The 12965-nt window shown below is 43.6% G+C and overlaps 1 protein-coding gene across 5 annotated transcripts in view; it reads right to left on the reverse strand.

Annotated features, from left to right (window-relative positions):
- RC3H1 (ring finger and CCCH-type domains 1) overlaps positions 1–12965 on the reverse strand; it is a 104073-nt gene that overhangs the window by 34741 nt on the left and 56367 nt on the right. For 4 of the 5 annotated variants that reach the window (XM_014596008.3, XM_006272938.4, XM_014596007.3 and 1 more), the window contains exons 3-7: positions 8437–8557; positions 6045–6284; positions 4044–4219; positions 2730–2930; positions 1835–1967 (exon numbers count right to left, since the gene is read on the reverse strand). In XM_014596008.3, coding sequence (XP_014451494.1) covers positions 1835–1967; positions 2730–2930; positions 4044–4219; positions 6045–6284; positions 8437–8557 — 871 coding nt within the window. The remainder of the gene's footprint in view (positions 1–1834; positions 1968–2729; positions 2931–4043; positions 4220–6044; positions 6285–8436; positions 8558–12965) is intronic. The other variant, XM_059728326.1, reaches the window with a different exon arrangement.

Below are 12965 nucleotides of genomic sequence, written 5' to 3' on the forward strand. Positions count from 1 at the left end.
GATAGTCTAGAACTGCAGACACTGCACGGCAACACAAATTGTGCCATTCAGTGTAAAACAGAGCTATCTGATAAACCCAACTATAATCAAAAGCATGGCAATAATTAGTCACTATGAAAGAGGTATGCATTTATGCTTTTAGTTGGTTAGCTTCTTTTCCAGCTACTTAATTCAGCTGACAATATACCACCATACATATATACTTTGAACCAGTGATTCTCAACCAGGGTGCCGTGGCTCTGGGATCCTTTCAAGGGTGCCCAGGGTACTATACAAAATTAGTATTGTTAGGTTTGCATACACAATTCACAAAAACCCAGAGATTTCAAATAGGAGTCCATAGCATTAAAAACATTCCGACTTTTGTGGTCTGTCTTAGTTCTCTGCCACAGAAGTACTATATTACATTTCTGTAGTCAAAAACGAAGTGAAAACTAAGGTCTGGCATTTTCCAAGGGGTGCCTTGAGTCTAACAAGGTTGAAAATGACAATCTAGACTCAAAAGGACTTTACGAGGGCTTTATTTACGTTTAAATGCCTCCAGAAATTTTGTAACGTAGTTGAATTTCATTATCCCCATTAGATCTTTAATTTATCAGCTGTCTTCTAGAGGTAGGAGGAATATTTATATAAACTGAACCAAGTGTGGCCCACTGCAAAATCAAGGTAAGAAACCTTGCCCAACTGGGATCTTAATTGCAGGTAAAGGGGAGGTAGGGTGGTGCTGGTAGTTTCATGTACCAACTCCTGGATAATAAGCATCAGATACATTTGAAGTCCCATTCTTCTCTAGTTCTAGAAAGGGAGAAGAAATTTTCTTTCATATCTCAGTCCCCCACAATTTTCTGCCTAGTGAGAAAGAGATTGAGGAAATATTTGATAGCCTGTCCTCCTCCCAGACTATTCTGGCCACTAGAAAAAAAGAACCTGACCAACATTCTACCTCTCCTTATCTGTTCTCCCATGAGAAACTCAGCCCCCAACAAGCAAACTATCATATCTGATAGTTTTATTGCTGCCATAGGGATAGAATAGCAATCATGCTGCTAATCTCAGTTCATTCTTCCTTTCCAAAGCTATAAAATATCAGACATGCACATCAACTGCATGTAGTTTTTTTTGGCAGATTCAGAGAGAAGGCACTGTGTCATTATATCAAGAACAAACTGGTCCTCATCTGGAAGGTCCTCTTGGAAACTGTAATCACCCAACGTTTTTAAAAAGTGAAACAAAACAACCTCCTCAAATTTTGTGGGGTGGGGGCAAGAGGCTGCAGGGGACCAGGCAGAGGAGAAGGGGACACAGGCTGCAGGGGTACAAACTGGGGAGGGGCATGCGCGGCGGCGCAAGACAGCCACCTGCCTCCCCTTCCTCTGGCACATCCTCTCCCTCCCACTGCTGGCTCACTGCAGCTGCGGTGGGGGGACAAATTTAAGATGACCTTCCTACAATAATTAGATTGTATACGTAGAAAATTATAACAAAATTATATATATTTTCTATATACCGCATCTAATTATTGGGGGTTCATCTTAAATTCGCAGTCATCTTGGATTTGACTATGTACAGTATCTGAGAAAGGAACCAAGACTCTGCACTAATCGCTACTAATACCTCCATAAATACATGAAGCCTGGTTTTAAATAAAAGAACTTTCACCATTTGTATTGAGAGGATATTCCACCTGGATCTAATTTAGGTTCCAAAATAAGAACCTAGCTTCTCAGCACCTATTGCCTCTGGCAAGCTGGTTTCAGACAGGATCCTCCCTTTACTCACCCTGAAAGGGAAAGTTCCTTTTATTAAAGGAGACACTATATGCCCCCCAGTTTACCTGGACTAGGATCGATGTTAGCCAGGAGCTCTAAATGAGGTCGAAGCCGGTTCAGATTGGCTGGGTCTCCAGTACGCTGGAGAGCAATGGTTAGTTCCTGAACACTCTGTGCAAATGAGGCCGGGGTCTGCAACTTAAAAAAATTATAATAATTAACTTTCTACAGGTAAAGCAGCCCTTGCTGTTTTAAAGTGTTTCACCATTTCATCTTCCCTAAGCTTTCATTCCATTTTCACCTATGATGGTTTCATCATTCACTATTCCTAGAAAACGGAGCGTACTTAAAGATCTTCAACATGTAAGATTACTCTATAACATTAACCCTCTGCTTGTGCTTCTCCTTAATAATAGGGCATGGATATTTATAAGCATCTGTATTCAACTAGCATGCAAAAACATCAAATGGTAATCACAGCTCCTGGACCAAGAGACTGGCAACATAATTTAAACAAAAGTAATACTGCACAGACAAAAGAAAGGAAGATGGAACATGGACAGCAAAGGTAACAGCAATAACCCTGCAATTTCAGTGTCAAAATCATTAAAATTGGTTCCTTTTTTTTTTTTTTAAGCTTGCTGTTCAGAAAGCAAAGTTCCATCACACCAGCTAGATATCAATGCTCTGCTGCACTGTGAGATGGTTTCTCCATTTGGTGAAAGCAGTAGGAAAGAACAGAACGACAGGAAAACGTACAAGTCACAGACATACAGACCAAAGTTAAACTGGTTATGATGTACCTATGCCAATTTTAACAACTCTTAAGTTAACTTAAGAAAGAATATAGCACAAATTGATTAAGTTTCATCATCTGTCCATCAAATACATCAGTACACTGCTGATGTTAAGTTACCAAGACCTGTAGACAAGAGCGGGATTGATCTGAATCTGCTTTACCTTGTCAATGATGGACTGCATGTGGGATTTGTGGGACTGGTCTCCATACAGCAGTGAGGACCACTGATCTGGTGCAATCCGTAAACCTGCCTCCATGGCAATCTGCACAATCTGAGAATCATGTTCTCTCCGCAAAGCCTCATAGGTTCGGAACTCCTCCTTCAACTGCATCAGGGAGGAGTCCTCATCACGTTTGGTAACCTGATGGAAAGAAAATCAGCCCACCGTAACGAACACAGTTAAACTGAATGGCAGAGCCAAGCCAATGGCAAGTGGATTTTCAGGTTAATTACCAAATTATATTTCTTCCTTCTGAAAAGGTATTAACTGCTGTCATAATACTATGTGTATGCATTATGCCCTTATACAAACTTACCTATACTCAAATACTGAATTGCTTACCTACATACTCATATACTGAATTGCTCACATGCTGAATTGGCCTCAGTGGCTAGACTGACAGTGGCTGGGCCAGCAGAGCCCGCAGCCACCATTCTTGTATCTGCTCAAAATTGGTGCTGTGGCTGATGTCCCAGTCTCCCATCCCTAATTATGTTACTGTGAGAAGGGAATCAACACTATAAATACTGGCTGGAGTCAACAATAGCAAAGGCTTCTTGCACCTTATTCTCAACATATAACACCCAAGCTAGTTCAAATCTTAACTGCCATACTGTTCAGTCAATAGATACACTGGGATTCTTCAAGTACCAGTCCTTGCTAGGCAAAAAATTATGCTAAACTTGTATTGTGTTATTGATACTGTGCGTACTTTAGAACAGGAGGGCAACCCCCAGCACCAGAGCTAAGGTGTGGCATGTGAAGGAATTTGCTTGGCACATGTGCCTCGGGGCAGACACTGGGGAAGGGACTGGGGCTGCGCTGCCAGAATAAGAACTGGCCCCCTTGTGGCTCCCCCACCATCTGCCCCTGGCACGCCAACATTTGTAGTCAAGGTTGCAGGTGTTTTTGGCACTCTGACCGAAAATGTTCCTGACCCCCTGCTTTAGAACCCAGACGGAGACCAAATTCACATTTTACGCATCACCTGAAACCAAACTTCAGCCTAAGTTCCCCCCCCCCCCCCCCCCAGTGAAACCAAAAAACTGAATATTTGGGATCTGACAAAAGTAGAAATGCTTCCTATGAATACAAGTGCCTATAATGCTTATTATGAACTAGACAACTGAATGCAAAAGTGCAAAGAAATAAAAGTTATTATTTTTAGAAGACTTTGGTTTGTAGTTCCAATGTAATATTTTCTGTAATATAACAGGTAAAAGTTTCCTGCACCAAGCAGGGTCTACTTTATACCTTGAAGCAGGAGGCTCTATAAAGGAGCTGGACAACATGCCCAATGCTGGTTTTAGAAGCTTGAGGAAATCGTGGCTCCAGTCTCTGTACCACAAAAAGAACCAAGACCTTTCGTGACAAAGCAGATCCATCTTCCAGAGCCAGAAGGACCAACTTCAGGGCTTCTTCTTGCATTGCTAGAAAATACAGCACAGAAAACAAAAAAAACAGATAAGTGAGCAAGACTAAGGGCAATCTTGCACTTCTACCATGGTTTTCCCAGAAACAGATGCAAAAGCCAGTCCAATGCTGTGTCCTGTGGAATAGAGAAAAATCATTACAGATCTCTCAGAAGGTGTCAGGGAATGTAAAAAACTATTCCAAAACACTCTGGTATTAATGGAGAGAGGGAGAACAAGTTAAAGTAGGTACAGGAACCAGTAACCCCTTCTCCTCTACCAAGATACCCTAACACAAAGAGGGAATAGAGCATATACCTTCAAAGAAAACAGGTACTATAAGAAAAGGTGTTATATTTTTAGTAGGCATAAAAGAGAAGCTAGAGCACACCAGATGCACTCTAAATCACTAAGCATCTCTGTTCCAGGCAGTAGAACAAGAAGTTGTATAAGGATACTGGTGGAAAGAGGTTTTGTTACCAAAAGCTGGTTTAGCATTTCAACAAACTGTTCCAGATGCTTAGCCTGGTTCTACCAGTTCAGTGGATTGACTTTGTTTAAATTTTGTCAGAACACTTGTATTGCTTGTAATATTTAATGAAAATGCATTTAATAACTGTAATTAGGGTATGCCTTAACATAACCACATCACGTTTCAAAAGTTAAAATAGACACATTTTATTAGAGAAAAAATATTTAAATAGAAATATTTACATATAACACACACATGAGAAATCAGTTTTATGAAACCTGATTGAACACATACATAGTCAATGTCAGAACTGGAAAAATCATAGCCACTGATTGGTAGCACTCTGTTCTTTCACTCCACAAACTACACTCAACTTCATCTCTTCATGACAATAAAACACAGGGGGTTTTTAAGGATATTTTTGGACTTAAAATCGATGGCTGAATCTCCGAATCGAATCAGAACCCTCCAAATCAATTCAGAGAGATGAGGAAAGATTCGGCAATTTGGACATAGACACAACTTTAAATATTTTTTCTACATACCTCTAGGTACCAGGTGGCTTGTGAATGCTGCGATGTTGGGCCAGATGCAGCATCCCACAGAAGCACAGGGGGCTCCCTAGCATGCTTGGTAGCAGACCTGAAAATGGATCAGAAGCACTTCTGGTCCACTTCCGGGTCCACTGGACAGTGCGCTGGGGGCCCCCCGCACCCTCCTGTGGCTCAGCAATTAGCGCCTCCTGGGTCTGGGGGAGCCAACCAGGGTCCTCCCATGGCCAACTGCCAAGCCGAGGTGACGTGACCCCACCCCACCAGACCTGGAAGTAGACCAGAAGCACTTCTGGCCCACTTCCAGGTTCACCGCCAAGCATGTGGGGGGGCCCCTCTGCACTCCTGTGAGATGCTCCATCTGCCTCAGCATCGCAGTGTTCACAAGCTGCGCTGGTACCTCGAGGTATGTAGAAAAAACATTTAAAGCTGTGTCTACGTCCAAATTGCTGATTCTCTGCATCAGCACTGAATCCTCACATTTCAATTCAGCCAAATCGAATCAGGAACATTGATCTGAATCAATGAATTGAATCACTGTCCCCGATTTGGGCCGAATCTGAACCGAATAGGGCCCGCTTTGCACACCCCTACTGAACAGATAGGTCTGTCAAGTACTATCATTAAAACAACTCAACAGACCTATCATTAAGTGAGAAAACCTATTGGTAAAACCTCATAAGAATGATGTTGCTGCTTAGTAAATTAGCCTGAGGAGTTCAGTTGCCTGCAGCATCTAGATAAGTGATGTGCCTCTTTTTTTTTTTTTCAATCCCTGTATTGTTATAACAGTGGGATTAGTGAATTGGTTTGTACGTACCTGGCCCAAGAAACTGGCAGCCCCTAGCCCTCACTGCAGCCCAGAGATTGGAAGAGAGTTGCTGAGGATTCTGATGTTGAAGGATAAGCTCTGTGACTGTTCTTTCACCCAGTGACCTTGCTGCACGCATGGCTCTGATCCGCCCTTCTTCTTCTACTAGTTGGCAGTGGACTAATGTCACAAGTTTCCTTTGCATGGGACGACTCAATACACTTTGAGTGGTACTGTTCAGACCTACACCTTCACAACAAAAGGGAGGAGAAGTAAGGAAAGGAGTTATATTTCTACTTCTACAAGACTATAAAAGGTGCCTAAATTCCCAATTCAAAATGAAGCACAGAATTTAATTATGCTAAATTTTCCATCCAAAGTTTATAAAAAAAATAACTCCAGTGGGTTCATTTTAGGCACTGCTTAAGGAAAAGAGTAAAAACTACAAACAAACAACCACCCCCCTCAGATCTACTCACTAGACCAGAAGTCAACAACACATGGCCACTGGGCTGAATCCAGCCTATGGAGGCTGGAAGGTTTTGCCTATGCCGACACCCCTGCTGGGGGTGGGCAGCAAGGAGCTGCACTGGGGCTAGGCAGCTGGAAGTTGCTCCCACATTGCTGCTCCTTCTCCCTGCCCCCTACTCCCCAGCTACAGTGCAGACAAAGCTTCCAGCCAGAGGGGTGCCGAGTTAAGGCTGGGCAGCTTCTAGCTGAATCTGCACTACAGCCAGGAAATGGGAGAGAACTGGCAGCAGTGCAGACAGCTTCCAGGTGCCCAGCCCTGGCTCAGTTCCCCACCAGATGGAAGCTGTACCTGCACCCCAGCCAGGAAGCGAGGAGCTAGGAGAAATGGAGGCAGTGCAAGCACAGCTCCCAGTTCCCTGGCCCCACCAAATCCCCCCTCACTGCTGACACACCACTGAAGTCACTCAACACATGCTTGACTGGAGCTCGGTTGTTCCAGCCTGCAGCTTATAAAGGTTGACAGGCCCTGCACTAGACAGACAGGTCTAGTATTTCTGCTGCTCACGGCTTTGTCAAAGTGCACCAGCTGCTTGAAACGAACAAGATTCTAGTCAACTTCACTGCTTCTATTTGAAACCATTGCAATATCAAACTTCAACCGATTCCATTCTCTCTCTGTTCAGCTTTTCTAATCTCAAGATATATTCACAGACCAGCAGCATGTAGAAATACTGTTTGCTAGGAGTAGGGGAAAAGTAGAAAGTATCATCCAGACTTCTTTTATAAGAGCCAGGAAACTGGGGTGGGGATGTAGAAACGATGGCTAGCTATATCCTCCAGAAATTAGGACACTCAGGAAAGGAAAGAGAAGGCTTCATCCCTCTGCTTTTCCATTATTCCAAGCAGACAGGACACTCAGGAGGTGCATGGGGCAAAGCTGAAAATGTAATTGGAAACCAGTTAACTATTGGCCAAGATGAAAGTTAGAAACCACAAGTGGGTCTAAAAGCACACTCTAGTGGAAATCCTCTTATCCACTCCCCACTTCCCAAAAGCTGTTCCCCTGGACTTCACCTCTCAAAACCTACCAGATAGATCTTTACATAAAGTAATAAAGTTACTTTATGTGTAATAATAGTTATTACTACGTTCTCAAACAGAACTATTCAGATCAGGGGCACGCATTTATTTTGGGCAGAGGGCCACTTACTGAGTTTTGGCAAGCCATTGAGGACTGCATGATAGGCAGCCAGGGGCAGATAAATACTAATTTTCTAAAATTTTTTTAGGGGCCCTGTGGGCCAGATAGAATGGCCTGGCAGGCCGCATCTGGCCCCTGGGCCACATTTTGCCCACCCCTGATTCAGCTGGATCCAACACTTATAAAAAGGAATGAACAAGTTTTGACTTCCTGTTCCTCCATGCAGGAAACAAGGATAAGTCTGACCGCAAGACATATAAGATTTTCACTTTCAAAGAATTTCACTTTCATGCTTTATGCAAAAAAAGGTTACATTTTACACTAAGGCAGTCATCTTAACACAAACTCTTCAGAGATAAAAAAAGCATAAAGTTCTTTCTGTCTTGATGCAGCTAGTAATAATGTTAACCATACATTTTCTGCTCTGAATTTACTTCAACTAACTATGGCAAAGGTCAAAACTATATCTTTGCTTTCCCTCAATATGATTTTACATTAGAATAGTTTTCTCTATATAAAATTAAACACACACACACTACTTCTATTGCAGTGAAGACGTAGCCCAAAAGCTCAGAACACATATTTCTTTATTAGATCTAGATCTATTTTTCAGGAAGGCTCTACTGTAATAGTTTTACTTTTGTTTTGCTATAAAAAAAAAACATTGAGATGAGCATTTATCTGGTCCCATTTCTCAGTTTCAAAAGGAAATGGGAGTAAAGGACTTGCCTCTTGCACTGCTGAGTGGTTTGAGGTACAACGCTAGCTCTTCTACACACTTCTTGCCTTCCTCATAATGTTTGGTGTCTTCAGCTCCACTGCACAAAGTAATTGGCTGTTGTTCAGGAACCTGTAAAGAGATGACAGGTACATATATGACAGTGTAGATGTATGCGTGCATGCATGTATATGCACAAAGTCATATCAGAATTAGTGTCATGTGTTTTCTTCTTTATTCCCCTCCTCACAACTTTCTACAACACAAATGTATGAATCTGCTCCAACCTCTAGAACTCTTGACATTTCACTTTATCCATTTTATTCTTAACCATTGATGTTTTGTTTAATCCAAACAAAAAAATGCAGAAGAATATGTAGTATGTTTTCATATGTGTAATACAACATTTAGCTAGATAGTCTGTTGTATCATATTGCTTCACAATGATACTGTATACCATATTGGTTAAGCCATTTATACCTTAAAACAGGGGTTGTCAACTGGGGGTATGTGTACCCCTGGGGGTGCTTGAGAAAGCCCTAGGGGGTATGTGTGGGCAGGGACAGAGTGCCACCTTCCCACTGAATGCAGGGGAAGCTCACATGCGGTGGTAGTCACTGCTCTGTGTTCAGCTGTGCACTGCCCACCCCCTCTACACCCCCCCGCGTTCGACCATGTGCCACCATCCTGCCCTGAGCGTCTGGCCAAAAGGGGTATACTGCTGTGCATCCGGTTGCTGGGGGGACACTGATCCAAAAAAGGTTGAAAACCCCTGCCTTAGAAAAACGTTTAAAGGAAATAATAAATCTTGCATCAATTTCAGGTTTACTTAAGAACACATTTGCAAAGGCTTTTCTAATTAATGGCTGAAATAATAAAAAGCAGAATGTTTTATCACTCATTTGCCAGAGCATCTATGATATCAGATAATAAAGGAAACACACAAGGAGCTTCTTTTATATAAAAAAAAACAAAACCCCTTTTCCTCAGAAAGGACCACACTATTCAAGCTATGTCTAAAACAAAAGTATTCAGAAAGGCGCTCTCAAAGCTAGCAAGCCTAAAATCAGACCAGCTGGATTTTGTTTTACAGGAACACACAAAACTACACCAAGGGCTTGGCAACTCCAAAAGTGCTTACTAGTACATAAAACAGTCTGAAACAGCTGCATCTCAGATATATGCCAAACAAGCAGCCCATAAATTGTTTGGACTAAAGGTTTATTTTTTTCAGTTGTGGGGGGTATAAAAAAAAAACAATGGCAAATGTACTGGGCCCCCTCTTAAAATACAGGGTCTGACTATAAACGGAATGAATTTTACATGCTGCACTCTGCATGCATGTTTGTGCACATTATCTGTGTGTCTGACATGACATGTAAGCTAGACTTTTACTTTTTCTGGGGCTGTTTTAAACTGCACCATTCATTTATACTAATTTCAGCTTTTTCCAACTAATTCATAAGAAAGCAAGACTTTCCAAGGGAAGAATGGAACTTTAGGCCGAATTAACTTTTCTTGTTTGTTCAGGGAAGGGGAGGGGGCAATCTTTAGAAAATTAACAGGTGCGAGAGTTTAGTCTAACATTTTACCAACAAGCATAAGTATTCCAATGACAACATAATGCCACCACTGTAGACATTGGCGATGCACAGGGGGTGCATGCGGGTGCATGTGCACCCCCTGGAAGTGCACTTCCGGTTCTGCTGCTGGCTTGGAAATTGGCCGCTGGGAGGACCCCCCCACCACAGGTCGGCAATCTGGTGCTCCCCCACCCTCACCGACTCGGGAGGCACCAGTCACCCATGCACAGATAATCAGGATCAGACCCATGATTGGTAGATCTGAAAAGGATGATCTTCTGCTGCATGAATTAAAGAACTGGGTCCATTAGTTAAGAGGAAATTCTAGGCTGTTCAGCCTTTACATGGGGCCTAAACACTAGAGAAAGAGCACAGAAACTCTGGGAAGTTTATAAATCATTTTTCACTCAGAGAACACTTATTTTCAAGGCTGCAGCCTCTTGGACTCGTCTTGACTTGTCAGGGCAACGGTTGGCAGCACTTCCTAGCAGGAGGCTGAAACCCACCTCAGACTCAAAGCAGATGTTTCCACCCCAGCTGCTGCTACCATCTCTCCCTGACACCCAGCTGCAGTGCAGGCAAAGCTCCCTGCCACAAAAAAACCCACTGCCAGAAAGCTCCCAAAGTACCTTGGTACCATAAACTGAATCCAATGGCTCTCTGAGCCAGATCCAGTTTGTAGGCCGTAAGTTACAGAACTGCCAACCCCATTGTGTCAAAAATCATGAGACAAACTTAAAAAAAATCAAGAGATTTGGAATGGAAATCATGAGATGCTACTTTTGAAGTGTGTGTGTGGGGGAGGAGGGGTGTTATTTGTGAAGGTGTGGGGGGCAGTGAGTGTGTGTGGAGGGGTTTGGAGCCCAGGGAAAGGCAGGATGCGGGATACTGTGAGTCTGGAGTGAGGGGCAGCAGCAGACACATACACGCTCACAGTTCTGTTGCATGACTCGCCACAGCGCCCCATTCACCCCAGCCCCTACCCCACTCCCTCCCTCACCGTGGGGGCCTTGAGCTGCAACACCCCCCCCCCCCCCAACTCCCTTCCCTTCCCCTCCACAGACTTACCAGCTTGGCGCTTTCTACATGCGCCAGAAGAAAAAAGTCCTGAGATTTGAGCTCTCTATCAGGAGATCATGAGTCAGAGTTAATTTGACTTGGAAATCAGAAGTCTTGTGATTTTTTTGATGAGAGTTGGCATTACTGAGGTTGCCAGTCCTGGTTTTAAATGCTTTCAGCAAGATGTAAAAAAATGTAAAGCAAAATTTCCCTAGCCTGTTATTAAAGTATCTTCAGTTATAAAGAGTAAATAAACTTTAGATTGCAGAACCTTTATTTTCTCAGCTTGGATAACTAAAACCCCTGAAACTCACTGAAGCAGTTTCATTTTCAGAGGTGGTTTTACTTCTGATTCATTGCTGTGGCATTTGCATTTCTATTAGTTTGATGTTTCAAGTCAAATTTCAATTTTAAGATAGAGAATGTCTTTTAAAAGGGAACATTCAAAGCATGAAAAAACTTGATTTTAAAAATAAAAACAGCTTTATAGCTGCTTCCTATCACACCATTAATTGAACATGTGGCCAGGGACCCCTGTGGCTGGGAGCCCTATCAGCTGATCAGAGCACCCAGCTGGGGGAACCATGTACACCCCCAAGGCTGGGAGCTCCCAGCTGACAGAGCACCCAGGCACCATGGGACCCACAGGCCCCCCATGCCTGGGAGACTGAAGTTGCTTGAAGCCCCCCAAGCAGCTGGAAGACTGCAGCAGCTATGTTTTCCTAGTCACAGGCTGCAAAGACCCCCCCCCCTGCAGATTGCAACTGCCTTTGTCCCTTGGATGCCCCTGAAACTGGGAGCCTGAGTCAGCTGATGGGGCTCCCAGCCATGGGAGTGTGTGAGGCACCCACATGGCTGGGAGCCCCATCAGCTGACCCAGGCTCCCAGCTGGGGGACCTTGCTTCTTGCCAGTGCAAGGGGGGCCCAGGATTGGGCTTCCTTTTGTACCAGTAATAATGCACAATGGGATACAATACGCAATGCACACAATTGCGCCTCCTACCATGCATGTGTGGCAAGGCAGGAGGCATGATTGTGCAGATCGCACATTAGATCCCATAACACCTTTACCTGCATGTGTAGAGGGGCCCCCAGAGTCAGAAAATGCAAGTTGGCATTAAATGCATACTCTCACCTGTTATGCATTAAGGCCCTTGGCAGATGTTACACTTAAGATGAAATTAGTCTGTTAATTGCATCTTAAATAGTAACCAGACCACACACATTCAGGTAACTAATGGCACCACAAAAAGGGAAACCAGTCACAACAATATTATACAAAAAGATGTGAGATATTTTTGTGGCTGGTTTCCCTCATGCCTTGAATTCAGTGTGTGCCAAGGTTACGACTACACTGGGGTCTCCAGCCAGCCTGGTGTGGTCCCTGCCAATCAGCTGGTTCTTGGACTGTACCAGCTGATCGTAGGCTGGCTCCAGAGACCATAGTAAGGCCAGTTCAAGCCCTAGTATGCACTCCCAGAGCCAGCTGATAAATCAGCAGATTGTTGGGAACCTGGCTTTCAGCTTGCTGGTGCAGGGCAAGCCCAGGATCAGGTCCCTGGCCAGCTCCTGGGACTGTACTGGGGGCAGTTCATGCCCTAGTACAGTCCTGGAGCCAGCTGACAATCACTTGATTAAAACGGGCACCTGTCTTTCAACTTGCAGGTGCAGGTGGAGCCTGAGATCATGATCCCAGGCTCTTCATGCACTGGTAAAAGGAATGCAATCACACATTCTGCCATGCATGTACTCTAATAAAGCTGAACTTGTTTCATCTGAATTCAGTATATTCAGAACAGTAGAATGTCCTTCATATAAAGAAAGATAAGTATCTTATGTTCCCCTGTCCCCTATCCATCTCCTTTCAGAAAAGGAAACAAGTTTGGTCCTAGTAAGGA

This window comes from Alligator mississippiensis, chromosome 5, assembly GCF_030867095.1.
Source record: "Alligator mississippiensis isolate rAllMis1 chromosome 5, rAllMis1, whole genome shotgun sequence".
Lineage (NCBI taxonomy): Eukaryota > Metazoa > Chordata > Crocodylia > Alligatoridae > Alligator > Alligator mississippiensis.